A 23,259-nucleotide genomic window follows, 5' to 3' on the forward strand; every position below is an offset into this window, starting at 1 on the left:
CGTGCCCCCTGCAGTGGAAGCATGGTGTCTTAACCAGTGGACTGCCACTGAAGTCCCTTTAGGTGTATATTTTTGCCTGACTTCATAGTTTTTTTTTTTAATACTTTATTAGAAAGTCATAGTACATCTACAAGTGAAACAACAAGCCATCTAATTGGAACCAGAGCACGCCCATGCTTTATTCACGTTGCACTTGAAATTGAGCAGGCCCTTACCACAGTTCCATGTTATCAATACCCATTTTCACCATTGATCTGAGGAACAGCGTTTTCAAGCCTTCGTGTGTGCTACCTGCAGCAGCTTACTCTTGGGGTGTAACTTGGTAAGGAAGGCCTCAGCAGTCTCTCAGAAATGAGAGGCCATAGTTGGCATCTTCACTGGGGTCTCAGTGAGGTACGAACACTTTTTGTTGTTACCAACTACATCACGAAAGCATGCCAGCTGTGGTTGAACTTTATCATATGCGATTTTGTCTGAGGTGTATGGGATGAGCATTAAATAAGGCCCTGTGGTCCAGTAGAAGAAGGTCAAGATTGAAAAATAGAAGGTGTGGGTTCTTATGCAGGTGCTGGTGGTCCTAGGACAAGGTCCTTAACTTTTGTGTACCTCAGTTTTTCCTGTTTGTAAAACAAGGTTAATACTGTTTTGCCAGGGACGTTATGAAGGTCAAATTAGATGACAGTTATTAAAGTGTTTTGGAAGTAAAAAGACGTCATCCTTAGATGAGAGAAGATACTTAGGGTTTAAGATTTAATTATTTTCCTTTTCCCTGTTCTGATTCTTTTAGTGTGCTTTACTCTGTAGAAAGTCTGGAGTAAGTGACTACTACGCTTTGGATGATAATCATGCCCTTCACTTAGCTAGGAAGATTGTAAGGAATCTAAATTATCAGAAGAAAATGGATGTGAGTTGGATCTGTTCTTATATTTTTTATTTTCCCAAAGCATTTTGGCTTATGTCACCTTGAAATAATGTCTTTAAATAGGCTAATGTGATTGTTCTATATTTCTGCAGGTTACCATTGAACCTTCTGAAGATCCTTTATTTCCTGCTGATGAATTGTATGGAATAGTTGGTGCCAACCTTAAGAGGAACTTTGATGTCCGAGAGGTGTGTAAAGTGGAACTGTGAGCTGTAAGCTATGCTATCATAGTTTATGACATGTGTTTAAACTTTGTTTGAACTATAAGCTGTGTGTATCCATTTTCAAAGCTGAAGTCTGTTTTAGATATGTTCATCCCTAAACTAAGGGACTGTTGTGGGTCTCAGTAAGGAATGACATATAAGGGAAAGATACCTTACTAAAAGAGGGGCGGGGGAACCTCTTAATTACTGGAAAGTTTTCATTGCACGATGACTAAGCTTGCTTTGTTCATAACTCCATATTCCTGTGGACATTAGGAATGATGTAGCACAACTTTATAATTTCCAGCTATTTCTTTTTGGGTTCTTATTTTGGGAAATGGATGAAATGTCAGTAAGTTGTTGAAAGGAAAAAACATACCCTTTTAGATCAATATGACATGAGCAAAGATTAGACATTTGATTGCAGTTGAAGATGTTGCTATGGTTACAGATTGTCTTCTGTAGTCTAGATTGACAATTTTTAGTGCTTGCATATAGCATGTAGTCTTTTATTTTGTTCAGTATCCATATCTGGTAGGATACTTTCTAAATTAGGAAATTGTCCTAATAATCAGATTCTGTGCCTTAATATTTTGTTATGTTTCCCTTTGACTATGAAACTATTATGTACTAACTGTGAAAAATATAGAAAATACAGAAAAACATAAAGTTGCTTGTAATTCCACCATGCAGAGAAAGCAGCCAGTATTTTGGTGTTTTGGCTTAGTGTGTATGTATACATTTTTATGTAGTTCAGATAGTATATACATACATACGTATATTGATATATATATATTTAATTCTACTTTTTCCAGTTTAAATTATAAACATCTCCCCATTATTTAAAACTTCTTCATGAAATGTTTTTTGTGGTTAGATCCTGATTCTTATACTAGTACCTGGTGACATGGTAGGCACTCAGTAAATATTTTTTTGGATGAATTGAAGAATGTAATATCCCACTTATGGATATGTACAAATATTTATTTAGGCAATACCCTATTATTGTTAGAGGGTCTTAAATGCTGGATTTTAATGGAACTTCAACTGGTACTTCACTTTAGCAAGGTAATTTAGTTAACTGTAAGTTTTAGAATTAGGTTTTTAGTTTGACTTTTTAATTAATTACAGGCACAGAAAAAAATGGCACTTACAATCTGATGTGCCTGAAAAATGAGTTGTTCTAATAGTCAAGTTTTCTAGGTGGCTAAGGATTCATTCTTTCAAGCATAATCACTTTTTTCATTTATTCGACAGTATTTATTGAGTGCTTTTTCCGTGAAGGTATTGTTTCAGGCACTAGGGGTACAGAAATGAGCAAAACAGATGTGAATCCATGCCTTCAATTTCATTTTAATGGATATCTTTTTATAAAGATAGACTTCTGCCTTCTTAAATTGTATCCTGGACTTCTACCTTTTGCTGATTCATGTTCATCATTGTGATGTTAATTTATTATATATTTCTGTAATTGCAAATAAGCCTTGTATGGTGGTCTTACTAGCATATGGAGCTGTGGGACAACATTGGGATATTAATTGAAAAACTCAGGTTCTAGTCCTTGTTTCCCTAGTCAGTGGTACTGGGGTTGAACCTCTCTGAGCATTGATTTCTGCTCCTAGAAATAGGAGTAGTGCCATATGATATGTCTGCTTCCTAAAGTTTGAGTCTTTGTGAAGATGAGTTGGTATATTTTATGTGGCTGAGTGGACTTCATTGTAAAGCAAATAGAAGGGGGTTTCACATTAAGTGGCCCTAGGTTGCTCTGACCTTTTGAGTGGCTTTATCTTTGTGTGGAAGAATGGTCGTTGCTATGTGTTTGTTTTTCAAAAGGTGTAATTTTGGAGCCACATAGCACTTAGACAACTGTTATATCTCCATTATGTTATTTGACCTTTCAGGAAAATAACTAAAATATAATTCAAAGTAAGCTATTCACTCATTTTTCAAGCCTTTGCAGCTTATAAAATAAGGCTTTGATTGATGTGGTAAACAGGAAAAAGGAAGCTCAAACTGGATAGAAAAAATGATGTGTAGCATCTAAAATAGTTTCTGAAAAAATTTGGAATATGCTTCATGTTTAGAACACTTTGAAATAGTCCTGATGTATAATGATGAATATGGAGGATAAACTAGTAACTTTGATTCTGTGTAGATTAATTATATGTGTGTATGTGTATGTATGTCAGATTCAGAATCAGTGAACCTTTATTGAAGGCTTAATAATAATAGCTACCTTTTGATGAGTACCAGGCAATGTTATTAGCTCTTAAGTATTATTATTATTGTTATTACTTTTTTTTTTTTAAACAGATGAGGAAACTGAGCTTCAGGGATTTTAGGTAACCAGCCTGTGACTCTAGTTTCCCAGTGGTAGAGCTGGGAGAAGCTGGGAGTCAGAGCTGGTTCTTCATCTCAGCATTATTTTCTTAGGTTCCTTTATTACTAGTTCATCACATCTTCACAACTTTGTTCCATCTCTGCAGAAGTGAGAACCGAGACTCAGAGGGGTTAAATGCCTTACTCCAGGACACATAAATCATATGTTATACCCTAGGTTGGAACCTAAGTCTTCTGACTCTAAGGCTGGACCTTGCTTTCTTTCTTCTTTTTTTTTTCTTAATATAATCTTTTAATTGAAGTATAGTTGATTCACAATGTTGTGTTAACTTCAGGTGTACAGCATGGTGATTCAGTTATATATATATATATATATTCTTTTTCAGATTCTTTTCCCTTATAGGTTATTACAAAACATTGAGTATTATTCCCTGTGACATGTAGTAGGACCTTGCTTTCTGATTGAATCCCTGACTCTCAGCCAATACATTTGACAGCCCCTGAAGCTCTGAGTCTAGCAACCAGCCCATGTAGTCTCTGTGCTTCTCTGGTATACAACATGGAGCTGTTGCTTTTATAGTGAAGTGTAAAATCAGGGCCCAGAATGACTTCAGGGGATTAACCATGCATGTCAAGTGAAATTCTACTGAGAAGACTTTCTGAGTAGGGTGAAATTTTGTGAAAGTGACAACTTCATTACAAATTTGTTTTCCTTACAAATAACTTGAATGCAAAAATTCTTCTATAATATAATTGCTCAGGGACATTGTTATTTTTCCTCTTAGGTCATTGCTAGGATCGTGGATGGAAGCAGATTCAATGAATTTAAAGCCTTATATGGAGACACATTAGTTACAGGTATAAAGATGAAGAACTGAAAATGTGAACATTTTATGCTGCTTTGAAAATAAGTGATCTCTTGTCTCATGGCCCTGATGCACTTGGCATGAGCTTTGTTATTCAGAGAGGTATAAACGTGTGAGTCAGTACTCAAAAGGAGCTGTTTTGTAAAGATCACTTGTAGCTGAATGCCTTCATGGATCCAGAATTTAAAATGATGAGGGCAAGGTGCTCTGATCCAGACCATTATTCTGTGACTTTGTAGCATTAGCTGTATAAAAAGGCTCTTAGCATAGTAAAATTAACAAAAATATTTGTAGTTTTTAAAATTTCTCTGGATGACTATAATTATTTTGAAAATTTCAGCACTGTCTTCTTTATTCTTTAGTCTTCAGTTCGACTGTGAAGTTACGTGTGATGTTTTAGTTTCCCAGAAGACTGTAGACTGAGTTAAACCTTCTCACCACCTCTGTGTAGGTCTTATGCTGATCTACACAAAGACTAGATTGAGAATACAGGACAGAATACCAAGTCTGAAAAAACAAAATAAGAATGTTTATAAAAGTTAATTCATTCACCTAAACTGTTACGTTTGTAAGCCTTTGAAGAAATATTTGAAACATAGGCACCAGGTCCATAGTAATCTATCTTGGACAAATGGCAAAACAAATTTGGGCATTTTACTTGGTCTTAAAGAAGCTCCAAAATGTAGTAGTTAATCTGAAGACAGCATATCAGAGTAGAAAAAACAACTAGCTGCAAAAATCCAAATTGCAAATATACATTGAGGCTTAAGGATAAGTCACAGCAGTTTCTCCTGGTCTGATTTGTGAGCAAGAGAAGGGTTCACACTGGAAGTGGAATTTATGTGTTTGTATTTAGGTGTTTAAGTGATTAAGAGCTTTTTCTTTGATACATAGACAGGATTTGTCACCAAATAGTTCAGGATGTAACCCTCATTGTGCAGCAGTTTAAAACAAGTCAGAGGTGTTTCTGCTTCTTTCTCAGAGACGGATGGGCTGTCTTTGTCATCTGTTTTTATGTATTTGCCCTGGCCTTGCTAAAATGCTTATGGTACCTTTGCCCCCTAAAATACCAGCGGTAGATCTACCAGATGGCAGATCTCCATCTCTTCTTGTCTGTACTGGAATTCAAATAAGGTTTGGGGCGGGGGGGGGGGGGGGGGGGGGCTGGGGAGTGAGAGGGAGAAGAGAGGAATGAGAGGGTGAAGGGGGAAGGAGAGAGCATGAGGGGAGATGGGGGGATGAGAGGGTGAGGAGGCAGTAAGAGAGGATGAAAGGGGGCATGAGGGGGAGGGGGCATGAGGGGGAAGGGGCATGAAAGGAAGAGGGAAGGATGAATGCGGGGGCCATGAGTGGGAGTGAGGAGGGAGAAGGACAGGTTTTTCTAAGGATCGGGTGTCTCTGGCAGCTCTTACAGCTTTCCTCCTGCCCCTGCACTTGCCATAGGTAGGCCTAGGAGTTTCGTAGACATTTTGCTTTCTTGTTTGGCCCATAGGAAGTTGGTGAAGGTGCTCCCTCCATGGGTGACCCTCGTGTAGTGGGGCATGCGCCCTACTCAGCAGGACTAAGGGTGGATGGAAAGTTTAAACAGCTCACGGGACAGAACACCTTCAGGGGTAGCACCGTGCTGCTGAGACACGTGCGAGATTCCCAGCTCTTTTTGTGGGATGGGTCAGGACTCAGAGTGGATTGTTAGAACTTTGGGGAGGTTTGCCCCTCTCTGAATTGCCTCTGTAAGTGGCAGTGCCATTTAGGGTGTGTAGCCCAGGGTTTTGGCTGGGATTTTAGGTCTGAAAGACCAAGAGAAATCAAGGTGACCGGCAAATCAGTGTTTCATTTTAACATGTTAAATAAACATAAGGCTTTTAAAAATTAAGACAAAGCCAGAGTAAAGAACAAAAATAAGCCTTAAAAATTTCGGTGTTCTGGCTTGTCAGTAGGTTGACATTCTCTCTTAACCATTCAATCTTCGAGCACCTGCTTTGTGTCGGGCGCCCCACGCCAGGGGCCTTAGTGGCAGCCTGTCCAAGCTTGAGCTTGGACACAGAGCCTGGTCCAGGAACTTTGGCATTGAGCTTCCTGTGACCCCTCTCACAAGCACAGTTTGTTGACACTTGGCTTCCAAGTATTTGACGCCTATTTTTAGTCAAGTAGGTTTGTTGAAAATCACTCTTGGGAAGGTCTCTAGTCACATCCTTCACATTTACAAAATAGCCTCCTGGAATCACCTAAAGTGTCTACTTCACAAAATAACAGGGTTTTCTTCCCCCTTTTTCTTCTCTCTTATTTCTCGTGTGTGTGTGTGTGTGTGTGTGTGTGTGTGTGTGTGTAGTGGTAGTGGAAGTGGTAGTGAGACAAAAACAAAACTTGTGGAAAGGAGAAAGAAAAAGATGCAAACACAGAGAAAATGAAAGTGTAGTGATTTATTCTTCTTCTAAGCTTAACTGGATTTCTTACCTTAATCTCGGTTACCACCAGGCTTGACTGCATTCCTGCTTTTTAAAAAAGTTTGTCTTTGTTGAGTTTATCCCTTTTATTTCAAGGGCCTGTCATTACCTCAGGCGTTTTAAGGCAAGCTAGTCACCTGAAACTGGCCGATGGCTCTGAACATTGACCTTTAAAGGGATCTGTGTCTCTGATTTGTTCTATATCAGAATACCCTTCGTGTCTGGTACATAGTAGGCACTCATATATGTTACATGAATGAACGGATGACACACTAATCCAATCATCTAACCAAACTGGTTGGTCAGACAAGTGGATAACTTTATATGTAACACACCCCTTTCAAGAAAGCAAAAAACCCAGACTCCAGTACCTTAGAAATAAATTAAGGCATGAGCTATTTTGTATCATAGACGAAATCTCTACATTTTAAACATTGATTTGAAATTAAACAATGTATAAATATGTCTGTTCGTTGTGAATTAAAAGCCCTCTGAAATACATACAACTTTTTTTCAATTTTCTTTTGAGGATTTGCTAGAATATTTGGATACCCAATAGGTATCGTTGGAAACAATGGAGTTCTCTTTTCTGAATCTGCAAAAAAGGCAAGTACTGTTAAAAATGTTTCAAGGTTTTTCTGTTTTAATTTAAACATTATCAAGTAATGAATGAAAATTATTACATAAAAGCTTTAAAATATTTAACCAGATGCCTTAGCAAACAGAACATTGTGTGCCTATACGTGTGAACGTGCATGTGTGTGCGTGTTAAATGTTTGAAACAGCTTTAGGGAGGTTTACGTGAATATGATGAACTGTTTTGAGCACTGTTAAAAATACAAATGTTTGATTTAGGGAAGTTCTTTTAATGGTTGAATTATAACTGCTGTGGATGATGTATACATTTTCTAAGAATATAGGAATACTTGTCTTGAAAGTATTTCATGCACTCGAGGGGTTCAAACATACTATTCATATGGTTCTGAGACATGATCTGCTCTATTCTATCCTGTATCAGATTAACTTGATTATATTTTCACTTTTTGGAAACGGAAAGATAATGGGTCTTGTTACTGAAGCTCTGGTTTTAAAAGAGGGAATTCATGAATATCTTTTGGCTTAGTATTCAATTTCATACATCATTGTCTCAGATTTACCTAAACTTGGATAAATGTAGTTCATGTACTTATTATTATTTTTTAATAAATTTATTTATTTATTTATTTTTGGCTGTGTTGGGTCTTCGTTTCTGTGCGAGGGCTTTCTCTAGTTGCGGCGAGCGGGGGCCACTCTTCATCGCGGTGCGCGGGCCCCTCACTGTCGCGGCTTCTCCCGTTGCGGAGCACAGGCTCCAGACACTCAGGCTCAGTAGTTGCGGCTCACGGGCCTAGTTGCTCCGCGGCATGTGGGATCCTCCCAGACCAGGGCTCGAACCCGTGTCCCCTGCATTGGCAGGCGGGTTCTTAACCACTGCGCCACCAGGGAAGCCCAATTCATGTACTTATTTGATAAAATATTTTCTTAAGAAAATAAAAAGGTTTAGCTTTGTTTTTCCTCTTCAAATGATAGAGTGAATAACAAGGTAAAAGTTCTCTTACTGAGGCAGGTAACAGGCAATTAAGCACTTTCATATCCTAATTAGGAAGAATTTGTCTTTGGCAGAACGTTTTATTAGTAAAGTTAGTTTCTGGATTTTGCTATTCATTATTGTTCCCCCACTGAGATTATAAGGCGAAAATAAGAGAGTAAAAATAAAGAAAATAAAAGTCATCTACATTCATGCCAGAAATAACCTTGAGTAACATTTTATTATGGTTCCTTAGTTTTTTTCTATTCCCCCTCTTTTTTTAAACAAAATTGGTTTTGCCATATATAGAGAAGTTTTGCTGGTTTTCACTTAATAGTATGTATAGTGAGCGTTTCCAAAAAATTAAATATTTCTAATACACTGAGTTTCTGTTTAAAATTTATTTAATTTATTTATTTTTGGCTGCATTGGGTCTTCATTGCTGCGTGTGGGCTTTCTCTAGTTACAGCGAGCGGGGGCTACTGTTCGTTGCGGTGCGCAGCCTTCTCATTGCGGTGGCTTCTCTTGTTGCGGGGCACGGGCTCTAGGCACGCAGGCTCAGTTGTTGTGGTGCACAGGCTTATTTGCTCCGTGGCATGTGGGATCTTCCCGGACCAGGGCTCGAACCCGTGTCCCCTGCATTGGCAGGTGGATTCTTAACCACTGAGCCCCCAGGGAAGCCCCTAATACACTGACTTTTAATGACTATATAATATACTTATTTCAATAGAGGTTATGTCAGACTGAGGCCAACAAACGCCGCCTTGTTTTATTTGTTGGCTTGTCACAGATAAATCCGGGAGGAGAGCTGTGTTTGGCCTCTGTCTGACATTTCATTTGTTGAAGTAAACTCCACAAGTCTGTGTGATTTCCTCATTCTCGTATTTGAGGTTGAGCAATTGCTTTGCAATCTTGTACTTGCCAAGGCATTTCCAGCTAAGTTAAAGGCATCTGCAAATAGAGTAAAATATAAAAGGAAACAGCTTTAAGTGTTTTCTTACATAATCTTTAGAAGATAGGGAAAGGAAGTTATATTTTTGTGTCATTAAATAACTAATTTCCTAAAGTCAGGGTTAAAAGGTGTCTAGCACTCATCTAAAATCCCATTTGTGCTTCCCTGGTGGCGCAGTGGTTAAGAATCTGCCTGCCAATGCAGGGGACACGGGTTCGAGCCCTGGTCTGGGAAAATCCCACATGCCACGGAGCAACTAGCCCGTGCGCCACAGCTACTGAGCCTGTGTGCCACAACTACTGAAGCTCGCATGCCTAGAGCCTGTGCTCTGCAACAAGAGCAGCCACCGCAATGAGAAGCCTGTGCACCACAACGAAGAGTAACCCGCGCTCGCCGTAACTAGAGAAAGCCTGCGCACAACAATGAAGACCCAGCGCAGCCAAAAAAAAAAAAAAATCCCCTTTATTTCAAGTATGTTGGTAAGAAAGATGTATTTTACTATAATCTTGGTGCGTGAAAGAATTTCAAGTGATCGTCAAAACGTAGGTATCCCAGCAGGGTTTATATTCTATCTTTTTTAAAGTGGAGAACCAGAGAATTGCCTTATGGTGAGGCTCAGAAATTCTCATTGACAAGCAATTCTTTCTTCTCTGTTCCTGAAGTTTCACTTGCTGTTTGGAATATTAGTGGTTGACTTCATCTCTGACACAGGAGTTGGCCTACAGTCATGTGCCAGTCATCACACAGGTGCCTGTGCAAAACAAGTACAGTGCAAATTGTAGTCACATGTTCCATTGACAGTGGGTCCCCATGGTAGTATTATTATTACTGTTACTATAAGGTCAGACTAGCCAAGCCAAGGGTACTCTTTCTTTGACCCAAATGTGTTGTTTGCAGGGTAAATGATGATTAGATTTGTTAACCTCCCACTAAAAAGATTTTTATTTTATTTGCTTATAGGGAGCTCATTTTATCCAGTTATGCTGCCAAAGGAATATCCCTCTGCTGTTCCTTCAGAACATTACTGGTAAGAAAACAGCTTGGACTTCCCTGGTGGCCACGCAGTGGTTAAGAATCTGCCTGCTAATGCAGGGGACATGGGTTCGAGCCCTGGTCCGGGAAGATCCCACATGCCACAGAGCAACTAAGCCCTTGCAGCACAACTACTAAGCCTGTGCTCTAGAGCCTGCGAGCCACAACTACTGAGTCCACGCCGCAACTACTGAAGCCTGCACGCCTAGAGCCCGTGCTCCGCAACAAGAGAAGCCCCCGCGATGCGAAGCCCACGCACTGCAACGAAGAGTAGACCCTGCTCTCAGCAATTAGAGAAAGCCTGCACGCAGCAACGAAGACCCAACGCAGCCAAAAAAAAAGAAAAAGAAAATAGCTTAACCAGTTTGGTTGCATTTATTCGAGAGCTGCAGTGTCCAGTATGGCTCATGTATTGGACAGTGCAGACGTAGAATGCTTCCATCATAACAGCTTTATTGGACATGCTCTCTCTAGATTATCTTTAAAGGTTAACACTTCAAGAATCTTGAATATTTGGGGGAATTTATCCATGTTTTTGAGTGAAGCAATTTCTGAGTTTCAAGTGTATCACAAACATTTGAGTGGCCTTCCTTTACTCCTGCACATGTGCACCCACCCACCCAGAAAACAGCAGGGTATTCTCGGCCAGTAACACTCTCATTAGTGCTGGAGGGTGTTATCTGACCCATGGTCTCTTTCCCAGTACTTTGTTCCCCATAAAGGATTTTAAGTACATGCTGTGGTCCTCCCTTTTCCTTATCTTTCATTGTGCAGTTAATTCTACGTGAAGCAACATCTTAAATGGACATGCACATCCTGAACCAAAGTCTGGGATTTGAGGGGTTTTTTTTAAGATTATTTATTTATTTATTTATTTATTTATTTATTTATTTATTTAATTTTTGGCTGCGTTGAGTCTTAGTTGTGGCATGCGGCCTCTTTCGTTGCGGTGCGTGGGCTTCTCTCTAGTTGTGGCGGGGGGTTTTCTCTCTCTAGCTGTGGCGTGCAGGCTCTGTGGCGCGTGGACTCCAGAGTGCATGGGCTCTGTAGTTTGCAGCATGCAGGCTCTCTAGTTGAGGCACACGAGCTCAGTAGTTGTGGCGCACGGGCTTAGTTGCCCTGGCATGTAGTATCTTAGTTCCTTGACCAGGGATCAAACCCGTGTCCCCTGCATTGTAAGGCAGATTCTTTACCACTGGACCACCAGGGAAGTTCCGCGATTTGTGTTTTGACTCCAAAGAATGATAAGACTAATGTCAACTGTCTGATTTCATGTTCCATGGGTGATCCTAGCATGACGGATGAAATGATTTTTAAGGGCTCTTAGGGTTCTAGAGTTCTTCTTCCTGGCATTCTGTGATTCTCCTATTTATACTTTTTGTGTGTTGCATGGTGCCTGACAGATAGGAGGCACTCCGATATGTTGATTAGCTAAAAAAATGTTTCCCCCCGTCTTCTAAGTCAGGGGTTCCCACCCCCGGGCCGCGGACTGGTACTGACCCACGGCCTGTTAGGAACCGGGCCGCACAGCAGGAGGTGAGCGGTGGGCGAGGGAGTGAAGCTTCATCTGCCGCTCCCCATCGCTCGCATTACCGCCTGAGCCTTCCCCCCGCCCGCCGCCGCCCTGCTCGTGGAAAAATTGTCTTCCATGAAACCGGTCCCTGGTGCCAAAAAATGTTGGGGACCGCTGTTCTAAGTCACGTGTGGTTAGCTCAGGTTCAAAGGAAGGAGAGGTCCTTAATTAGTTGTTGGGATCAGGCATGCCTTTATGAGAAGGAGTTTGGCCTTGACAGTCAGCAGGGCTTTACATTGTACTGGTGCTAAAACATCTTCATCTGGTGCTGTTCTTAAGTTTAAGATATTTGGTTAGATGACTCTTGAGAGGAGTTATATCCAGAAGGCAGCCAGAGAGGGCCCTATGTGGCAGACCTTCTAAGAGGGCAGGTAAAAGTACTCTGAAGCTTCACTAGGCCAGAGACCTTGTTTCTAATAATGACTCATGATTTATTAACCACCAGTAAGTTAAACCGTGTGCTTGGAAGATTCCTGCATTTTCACTGTGCTTTATTTTTTGTGGGGTTGGGGTCAGAGAGCAGAGTTTGAGTTTGGTTTTGCAACATTGCATTTGAGGGACCTCAGATGTATCCGTTTGGAAATATATGGTGGGCAGTTGAAAAGTCTTGAGCACCGAAGAGGTGTGTTAGCTGGAGGTGAACGTGGAGACATCCTCAGAACATGGAGATGGTGTTTAAAGCTGCGGGAATAGATAACACCCAGAGAGAAGAGAAAGGGCTCAGGGATAATCTTTGAGTAGCTCTAATTTCTTCCACAGAGATGAGAGTAAAGGAAGAAAGGCAGCATGATTATGTTGTTCTTTATGGTGAGAAAAAGAAGGGTTAGAGAAAGCCAAGTGACATGGCCTCGGTCTTCTTTTTCAAGGCAGAATCACTCACGGGGACTAGAGGCACAGTGGGGTGATAGGGTGGTGGGTGGTAGGTGAGGGCTTTTAAAGAGAGTCGATATTTGAGATAGCTATTGTGGGAATGTTACAGGGAGTCGAGATAAAATAGATAAAGGAGTCTCTGAGCTATTCTGAGGGCCCGGTTCAGAGGGCAGGGCAGGTGACCAGGGGAAGCAGATGGTGCCTAGTGCGGGCAGGGCTTGTTACATCAGTCCTGTTGTATCCACAGCAAGTACAGGTGATCCATAAAACATGGTTTAATTGAATTGGATTACCCATTGCTGGAGATTTGCAAAGCAAGAACAGCGACCATCACGTAGGCACGTGAGTCTTTGGGTGCGGAGGGAGACAAATGAAGCCTGATGCGACGTTTATAAGGTGAAGAGGAAGAACCCCAAGGCCTGGAAAGCCCAGTGACGCTGCAGACCAGTTTCAACAGAGCTGGGTGGGAGCTTGGAAAAGTAGAAGGATCCTACAATTATAATGAGAATTCTTTTATCTTGCTATTGAGTCGCTGACAGGGACTCAGCATCTCTATGAAACATTAATTTTATTTCATCAAAGTGTTAAAGCAGCGCTTCAGAAGGAATAATCTATATTTTAAACCAGGTCAGTGAATCCTAAAGCCCTCACAGTTGGGCTTGCCATAGTACTTTTTGCTTAGCTTGCCATATCCTGTTCTTTCATCACCAAGCTATTGTTCTGAGATAATTTCTTGAAGATACGTTGTATTCTTATCTTGTTTGAGGATCTCTGTGTGCATCCAGATGAACCATTTAAACAATTTTTTAAATGATTAGAGAAGATTTTATTTTACCTTTTAATGCAAATTTGTGGGGGGCATATTTCACATATAAATATTTTATTAGGGTGAGAGGCCTGTGGTAAAATATAAGGGTGACAAGATGTCCTTCTAGTACCTTGGTGAAAATGACTTCTGCGCACTAATCTCATCACCCTGAGGCTCTCTTTCTGTTCTTTTCTCACAGGATTTATGGTTGGTAGAGACTACGAAGCTGAAGGAATTGCCAAGGATGGCGCCAAGATGGTGACTGCCGTAGCCTGTGCCAATGTGCCGAAGATAACTGTCATCATCGGGGGCTCTTATGGAGCTGGAAACTATGGGATGTGTGGCAGAGCATTTAGGTAGGTGGTTGTCATGATTTTCTCTGAAAGAATGAAACATACTTCAAGTATCATTATGAATGGTCAGTTTACTTCAAGGCTATTTGAAATATAGAATGACATTCACAAATCTTAATCAGTATACCATAATTTGTATCATCTGGAGGGGTGAAATGAAATTCAATGCTAAAAGTACCACTTGGAAGAAATCCACAGTGGGAATCAGGAAATATTTTGAAATGGCTGATAATGAAAATACTATATGTCGTAACTTGTGTGATGTGTCTAAAGTCTTGCTTTGAGACATGTGTGTAGACTTAATTATATATTATATACTGGAAGAGAAGTAAGGCTGAAAATCAGTGAGCCAAGCAGCCAGTTGAAGAGGTTCAAAGAAGAGCAGCATATTAAAACAAGAAAAATAAAAACAGGACATAATAAAGTACAAACATTATAAAGATAGAAGAATCAGGAAAGCCCAAAGTTGCTTTGTTTAAAAGGGTTAACAAACTTGAGAATCCCCTGTTAAAACTAAAAAATAAAGGGAGAAGGCACATATCACCAATTTTAGGAATGGAAAACAGCACATAACTGCACATAATAAGAGGATATTTTGAATACTTTTTTGCCGTAAATTTGGATGAAATGGAAAAATACTATTTATCAAAACAGACATCAGAATCACCTGGAGAGCTTAAAAATTCTACCATGCTGAAGCCCCACTGATGGAGATTACTCTGGGGTGGGTTCTAGGCATTGTTTTTTTTTTTTAATCCCCAGATAATTGTAATGCGCAGCCAGAATGAAGAACCGCTGATTTAAAAGGTAAACGTGGGCCTCTGAAAATCTCTGTGTAGTACAGTGAATTCATTTGATCATTCTTTCCTTTTTCCCCCCATAGCCCAAGATTTCTCTACCTGTGGCCAAATGCTCGCATCTCAGTGATGGGAGGAGAGCAGGCAGCTAATGTGCTAGCGACAGTAGCAAAGGACCAAAGAGCACGGGAAGGGAAACAGGTAAGTGCTGTTTCTTTGTCTCCGGGTTTGACTTTCACCAGAACACTGTGGAGCCAGGGAGCAGCATACCCAAAACCCCTCCAAGTTTGTGGCTAGGATTCCAACATTCAGGGCCTGGCTCTATCTAGAAGATGCTGACCTGGAAATTGTTTTAGCAACTTAGACTTACACATTCTCCATCTCTCTTTTTAGAGCCATTTCACTTGAAGTACCTTCTTGCGGTAATTTACAAACTTTTCAGAATCTCCAAGAAAACACTTAACAAACTCTTGTCTCTGGGTGCCTGAGGCATGAAGATGTTTGATTCTTAGTCATTTGCAGTTAGTGAGATTTAAATAAATCTGACTTATGTCTTTGATTTTATGACCTAAAGCAGCAGAATTTTGTGTTTCCTATTTTACTTTTAGATTGTTGTTAAGGATACCTCTAGTGGGAGGGCCCCATCGTGTAATGAGAATTGAATACCATTATTATACTGTGAAAGTATCAATGAAGAAGGAGGGAAAGGGCACTGGAAGCTTAATGAAAAGCAAATCAGCAAGTAGCTGCTTTTGAGATGGATTCTTTTGTTTGTGTCTCTGTTAGAGATTCATCTGAAATTTTGCCTTACATTTTATTATAACTTACAACTATTTTGTGTAAGCAGCAGGCCTATAAAATGATTGGTGCATGTTCCTAAAGTTGCTTAGGGGTACTGTTTCATCGTAACAGGGCATAATGTGGAGGAGGCCCTGCCTTCTCAGGCTCTCACTTCTGCCATTTAGAGATTGATCATCTGGTCAACCTCCTAGTTTGTGGAGTGGGGATAACCAGAGGGTGGTTCCTGCCTCCCTGAATGCATCGCATCCATGCCTCACATCCCCAGCTATCTTTTCCAAGCAACAGTAACTCTGCAGACTTAAGTTGAAGTTTCAGATGCACTTTAGTACTAACTAGTATCCAAGCAAAAGGAAAGCTTTACTTTTGTGTGTATGTAGTGGGGAGTGGGGGATATGAAATTCTACCTGATATTTTGAAGGCATGTCTTAAATTCTAGCCCAGTATGGTGATATCTTATTAAATAGTTGTGCTTTGATTAATTTGATATACAGATATATGAATTCATCTATTTTTATATGTGAAAGGAAAGTATAGGATTTTAGTGGTTCTCCCTCCAAATTCTGGACCTATAAATGATATTAAACGATGAAAGTACATAAAAGGTTGGATTTATTTGAAAAAAAAATCACTTGGTTTTTGGTGTGGAATATTTTTTAAGTTGAAAATACTTTTCAGGATTTCAAAATTAGTTTGCATAAAGATTTTAACATCTGAATTATCACTTGTTTCTGGCAATACGGATGGGCAAGCCATTAAATTTTTAATTAGGGAAAAATCTCTCTCAGCTATCTGGGAAATTGAAGAGGTTATTTAAAATGGGCCTTATTGTTTTATCCCTTTAAGCTTTAAAATGTTTAACATTTTAGCTGTTTTGAATGAAAATACCCTACTGTTCCACCTCCTTATACAGAAACTGCAAGATGTAATATAGCCCTTTGTTATATTGTATAATTCACATCCATTGCTATACCCTGCTGGAATATGTGATACCTTTGGTTTTGACCTGACATTAAACAGCCTCAGGACATTGGCTCTGGTAAGGGGGATATAACAGTGCACTAATTTGATACTCATGTCTCAGGTGAGATCATGTATATTAAAGCATCCCACGTAATCGATACATCAATGTGCAGATGTTGGTTGTAACATTATCGTTCATGAAATCTGTTGCCCCTTTTTTCTTGAGGTTCTCTTGAGTGGATCTGTTGTTCCCCTGCAGCGGCCTTACTCATTGTGCCTTTTCTTTCAGTTCTCCAGTGCTGATGAAGCAACTTTAAAAGAGCCCATCATTAAGAGGTTTGAAGAGGAAGGAAACCCTTACTATTCCAGTGCAAGGTGAGAGCCAGAGAATAACTGACTCCTTGATGGGCACATCTTGGCAGTCAGGGCAGCAGCTTTACAGAGATCTGAGCAGTTGGCATGATCCAACCCACATGGGAACCAAAAAATAACGTTTGGACACAATTTTGTACTGTTGTTTCTATAATGGGAATGCTTAGTGCTGAAATGCCGCTCCTTCTCCCAGGCTGGGCTTTGGATCCATCACCATTGGTCTGATTCTGCCACTCTCCACCCCTCTTCCCTTACCCCGCTCCTAGTTGAAGTGGTCCAAGGCCTGCAGGAGCACCGTGGCCAGAGGTGGACCGCACTGGGGCTGGGAAGTTGAGAGCTATAGTTCTGGCTGTGTCACCTTCAGGAATTAGTTCTGCACTAATGGGTTCCTGTCATCCCCCTCTCTGATTATTTTGTTTTTATCCCATTTAAAGATGAAAATGGTTGAACACTTACTGACACTTGTTAACAAGTGAGCTTGTGCATTCAGAAGGTGATTATTCATAGCCAGGGTCCACATGTCAACACTAAGCAATTACCTCACACACCATGGCGGCTCTTATTCTGTTTGTTTCTTACACCACTTAAATGAGGTAATAAATTATCACAGCTGTCCCCGTTGGAGACATGCGTGTGCTTTCATACCTCTTTTTTCAACAACTTCAGTGTTCTACATTCTGAAGAATAATTGAAGCTTCATGTTTTTCTTTTATCCCTTGGGCAGATGGAAAAAAGAAAATAACTATATGTGTCCTTTAAAAATTGGGTTACGCTGTGATTTATGCCGTTTACTGTGAAGGCAAACTGGAGAGGAGGGAGAAAAGAAAATCAAAAGTTAGAATCCATGTCAGTTCCTCAAATGCATCTTTTGTGGCAGGCACTGCTCCTGATGTTGGGGGGCAGGAAAAATTGAACATATTTATTTCTCAGAGCATAATTAGTTTCAAAATTCAATTAGTACCATTTGGGATTTTTGAAAAGCCTGTTTCTCTTCTTGTTAATATGTATTTCTACAAGCAAATGTACAGGTATATTTTGCTGTGGTGGGTCATTGATTCACTTAATTAAGAACAAAATATTTTGTAGTCTTTGATTTGAGAAGTAAACGTTCTTTTTACCATCACTTAAATAGGCTTACATAGTAGCCAGTAGAAGCAAAGAGGAAATAGAAAATCATATAAAAGGTTAAAGAGAAAATATACATTGTAAGCTCACCTATAGTTTTTCGTTTGTTTCTACATAAGACTTTGAAATTCACAAGGACAGTTAGAGTATTAAACTTTGAAAAATAACATATTTTGTGTGAACCATTAATTTGTTTTTCAGCCCTGGCTAAGTCATCTCTTAAGAAAGACTGAATCCTTTATTATTTTCATACTTACATTATTATTGTTTTTAGTGGATTATATTCAAGACAGGAGAGCATATGGCCCAGATAGACTTATCTTTGGAAATTAATATTGAAAAACAACAAGGTTTTTCTTCTAATTTATAGACGTTTAACCCTTCTGTTGAAACAGTTGGTGGCATGGAGACACCAACTTTGTTTCAAAGATGAAAGGATTTTCAAGCCAGTTTATGGCACCTTCCTTCGGTTTAATAAATCTCAGCTTAACAGTAAAATTCTGTGGTCTGTTTAGGCTTTAACGTGGCTAGACCTGTCTTTTCGGAGAGCTCTGTCATCATCTGTACAGTACTGTAACCTCCTATGTTTTTCTTAATCCTTACATGTTACGTGTACAGCATGCCAATTTTCTTCTGCTCAGTTGTTTTTATTATAATCAAGCTTTTCCAGACATTTGATTAGGGCCTCTTACCTGGAACAGCCCCGGCACCATCGTGCTTGCTATATTACTCTGCTGTAGGCTTCAGAAGGGAGTGTAATCAATTGACCAGGTTACAAACTACAAGAGAAATATTTTTTTTTTTTGGCTGTTGATACTTTAAGATCCCTATTATGAATATTTTATGAGCAATGATTTGATTCATGGTCTGTCGATGTAAGTATGGTTTAATAATTGATGCTATGTCCAGATACTGAAGGCAGTTTGTTTAAAGAAAGCAAAACTGCCACCCACTAATGACCTTTAAAAAACAATATTTCTTACTCATTTTTTTTTTTATAAATGTGAGGTTGTCCATGAAAAGCAAACTAAGATTTCTACTTGAGTTTCTTCTGAAAGCAGTTTAAAGCCATTACTTGTTTTTCCTATTGTAGCAAAAAATAAAGAACTACGTATGAAGGTATTTATTTTATTAATAAAATGTACTGAAGTCTATTCAGTAATTTTCATAGTTTCTTAAGAGTTTGGGAGTTTGGAGGAATATACCTTTTCTAGTAGGGACTTTGGTTGGAGACTGTTACCTTGGTTTATGTGGCTCTCCATAATAATAACAGTAATATATCAACTTGATTTGTATGTTTGTGTGGGCGGAGGAGAGACCGGAAAGTTTTTCCTGAAATAAATAAAACCAGGGTTTATTTTGAAGTTCCTTGCAGTAAGCTGTTCCTAAAGCTGTGTAAGAGTCATGTTATTTTTCTTTCTCTCTTTATTCCCCTCTTGAACATTGTTTCCATTGCGAGATTATAGTAGCTAATCAGTAGATCCACATATTACCTGAAGGAAAACCTCCTCGGCACTTTTGGGCATAGGGTGTATAACTGGTGGTTTGGTGGTGGACTCCTAATCACTCGGTTTTTCTTCTTTTGTCAGGCTGTGGGATGATGGGATTATCGATCCAGTGGACACCAGGCTGGTCCTGGGTCTCAGTCTTAGTGCAGCCCTCAACGCACCCATCCAGAAGACTAACTTCGGTATCTTGAGGATGTAATTGGAATATAAAGCATCTTCCACTGGACATGTACCAAAAATTAATAAATTAGTAGCCTTAAAATTTTAGACTTTTTCAATATGTGGCTATTACAGTAAAATTGTTTTCTTAACACAGTGCATTATACTTTTCTACCTTAAAAAAAAAAATCAGTGAAGATATTTATTTGATGCAGCTCAATTCCTTGTAAATTCTCTTAGAGAAACTCTTAGAGAAATTTTTCTATGGCTCAGCTTTACCACCCTGAAAAGGAAGAGAATAACTTAGAGTTATCCTTTCTAAGCCATAAGTACTATGAAAAGTTCTGTAATCTGTAAATTCCAGGTATTGTTGAGATTTTTAACATAAAGTTGTATTTCCACTGAACTGACTGCTTTGCAGATTATGCATGGTGATATTTTAATGTACTTTTAAAAATAAGCATCTGTTACTTTTCCCTACAGCCACCACCGTCCTCCTCTCCATAGTTGTCAGACTTCTTGTCTGCACTCTGGGCTCTGTTTCCTACCCGTTCTCTCCTCACCCTCTCGTTTTCTGGCTTCTACTGCCAACAGCCCTCTCCAAGGTCACCACTGACCTCCATGTTCCTGAAACCAGTGGGTCCTTTTCCGATTTTACCTGATTTAATTCTCTGGGGCATTCAAATCAGTCAAACACTTCCTCCTAGAAATTCTGTCCTTAGCTTCCATTGCTGTAACACTCTAGGTTTTCCACCAGCCTCCGTGGCCATTCTTGTTCAGCTTCCTTTGCAGGCCCCATTTCCTCTGCTCATTCCTCCTTCCCTTTACCATTTGTCTTGATTTTTCATTAGTCATATGTGAATGCATTCTTATTTTGAAAGATACAAATAGCACAAAAGTATCTCATTATTTAATTATTCTTATTAAAATAATAATTGTGGTAAAATATACATAACATAAAGTGTACCATTTTAACCACTTTTTTGTGTGCAGTTCTGTGACATTAAGTACATTTACATCACCACCATCCATCTCCAGAACTTTTCATCATCCCAAATTGAAACTCTGTTATTAAACAATAACTCCCCATTCTCTCTTCTCCCTGTCGCTGGCACATCTCCTTTTTCCTTTTTTTTTAATTGAGATATAATTGAATATAACATTATATTAGTTTCAGGTGTACAACATAATGATTCAATATTTATATACACTGCAAATGATCACGAAAATAAGTCTAGTTACCATCCATCATCAAGCACAGTTACAGACTTTTTTCTTTTTTTTTCCTGTGATGAGAACTTTTAAGATTTACTCGCTTAGCAACTTTCAAATATGCAGTACAGTATTAACTATAGTCACCTTGCTGTACGTTACATCCCCAGGACTTATTTATTTTGTAGCTGGAAGTTTGTACCTTTTGACCCCCTACACTCATTCTGTCCACCCCACATCCCTCTCCTTTCTGGCAAACACCAAGCTGTTCTTTGTATCTATAAGCTTGGTTTTCTGTTTTGCTTTGTTTGTTTTGTTTTTTAGATTCCACATATAAGTGAGATCTTATGGTGTTTGTCTTTCTCACTTCACTTAACATAGTGACCTCAAGGTCCATCCATGCTGTTGCAAATGGCAAGATTTCATTCTTTTTTATGGCTGAATTTTATTCCTCCTCATCCTTGAATGTATGTGTTTTACATGGCTTGATTTATTCCCGCTGGGCCATTTCGGCCCTTCTTATGGTTTTAGTTGCCATCTAAATGGGGATGATTCCTGTGTTGACAGTTCTTAACACAGTTCTCCCCTGAGCTCCAGACCTGTCTGTCTAACAGGTCTAAGGAACCTCAGACTCAATCATCAAGTTCTACTGATTTTTGCCTCCTAACTGTCTCTTGAATTCCCCTACTATTTTTGTCTTTTATGCAGGCCTTAGAAGGGGTCTACCTGCATCCAGTCTTACCTAATCCAATCTCTCCATCACTCTGGAATTAGAATGGCCATTCTCAGGTGCACATCTGTCGTGCTGCTTCTTTCACTGGTTCCCTGAAGGGCCAGACCCCTCATGGCCTCCACGGGTCTTGATCCTCAGCTCTTCAGTCTCATCTCCCTGACTCCTCTTTTCACTCTGGGTGCTCCACCCATTCTAGACTTCTTCCAGTTCCTTAAACCTACGAAGTCCTTGCCCCCTTAGAGCCTACGAGGTTCCCTGTGCCTGAACCGTTCTCTTCTCCCTTCTGCTTAAACACCTATCTTTTGTCTCTGTGATTTCCCTGGGCTGGGTTAGACACCTGTTGTGTGCTCTTGTAGAGCACCATCTTCTTCCTCTGTCACTTCCTCTGTCTTATATGTTTATAAGAAATACAAACATTTCTTTAATATTGCCCTCCTGCTAGAATGTAAGCTCTGTGAGAGCAGGGATCCACCTGTTTGGCCTGTATCTCCAATGCCTGGCACTTGTAGATGCTCAAATATTTGTTGAATGAATGAAAAGTCCGTATTTTAATTGTATCCTCAGGCCACATCATTTTAAAATAAAGTGATTGATCATATGATCTAAAGCAACGATCAAATGCTTTCCTAATAAAATTAATCTTTCAAACATTTGTGTGTGATGTTCAGTTTAGGCTGCAGTGTGTATCAGAAGTCAATTTAGTTTTTTGAGAAGTATATAGATAGAAGATCACAATTCAGGGGTAAGTTGCATTTTCAGAAGAATGTTGGAGGAGGTCATGGGGAGGATGTGACTGCCAGTTGACCCCTGACCTGCTAGATGACCTCTGACCCAGAACCAGCCAATCAATCGTTGGCTCCTCCCCGCCTCCCCTACGGCCTACCATCCCCATAGCTTGCAGGACGAAGCCTTGAGAGAGTAAGATGTTGCTGAGACCACCTGGACTAAATACGTGACTGAACCCCGATAAGGCCTCTATATAAACTTTGAAGATTCTGGCTGGCGGGCGGGGAGATCCCCTCGTCTTGCGGCTGCCACCGCCAAGCCTCGTTTGTGAGTTCCCTGGCCTATTAAACCTGCCACCTCCCAATCTGGAGCGGCTGCCTCTTTCCTCAGCCCTCCTAGCCCTGCGCGTATGGCGGCTAGTTTGCCAACCAACAAAGGAACACAGTGAGTATTTTTAAATAGTAAATTATATTAAAATTTCGGTTAACATTTACAACCAGGTCAGAAAACAAAGTGATTTTTTATCAAGACTAGTTGGTGTTCCATGGGTAGGAACCATCCACAAGTCAAAGATTCATGAATATTTTAGGAGTGTTTTTACCTTTCTCTCTTTAGGAAAAATCCCGGTCATCACTGGCACCACACTTAAATTAATTAAATTATTTTGTATGTTTTATCTGATAAAAAACATTTATAACATTTCACCAAAATAGGCAGCCTTTTTTGTCTGCCCTTCCGGCTTTATTTACATAGAATTGACATACACCATTATGTAACTGTAAGGTATACACTGTGATGACTTGGTACACATACATTGTGAGGTGATTACCACAATATGGTTACTTAGCACATGAATCACCTCACGTAACTAATTTTTTTTAATGAGAATTTTTTAAACATTTTAGTTATTAAAAATAATTTCAGCCAGGATAATAT

The 23,259-nt window shown here is 39.7% G+C and overlaps 1 protein-coding gene across 1 annotated transcript in view; it reads left to right on the plus strand.

Moving 5' to 3' along the window:
* Nucleotides 1–22,214, plus strand: part of MCCC2 (methylcrotonyl-CoA carboxylase subunit 2) — a 63,746-nt gene extending 41,532 nt beyond the window's left edge. The window contains exons 9-17 of the mRNA XM_068535479.1: nucleotides 805–904; nucleotides 1,015–1,110; nucleotides 4,251–4,323; nucleotides 7,305–7,381; nucleotides 10,255–10,321; nucleotides 13,777–13,933; nucleotides 14,814–14,928; nucleotides 16,778–16,863; nucleotides 19,575–22,214. Of these exons, the coding sequence (XP_068391580.1) occupies nucleotides 805–904; nucleotides 1,015–1,110; nucleotides 4,251–4,323; nucleotides 7,305–7,381; nucleotides 10,255–10,321; nucleotides 13,777–13,933; nucleotides 14,814–14,928; nucleotides 16,778–16,863; nucleotides 19,575–19,692 (889 nt within the window). The 3' untranslated portion in view covers nucleotides 19,693–22,214. The remainder of the gene's footprint in view (nucleotides 1–804; nucleotides 905–1,014; nucleotides 1,111–4,250; nucleotides 4,324–7,304; nucleotides 7,382–10,254; nucleotides 10,322–13,776; nucleotides 13,934–14,813; nucleotides 14,929–16,777; nucleotides 16,864–19,574) is intronic.
* Nucleotides 22,215–23,259: the final 1,045 nt, after the last annotated feature.

Source organism: Eschrichtius robustus, chromosome 2, assembly GCF_028021215.1.
Source record: "Eschrichtius robustus isolate mEscRob2 chromosome 2, mEscRob2.pri, whole genome shotgun sequence".
Classification (NCBI taxonomy): domain Eukaryota; kingdom Metazoa; phylum Chordata; class Mammalia; order Artiodactyla; family Eschrichtiidae; genus Eschrichtius; species Eschrichtius robustus.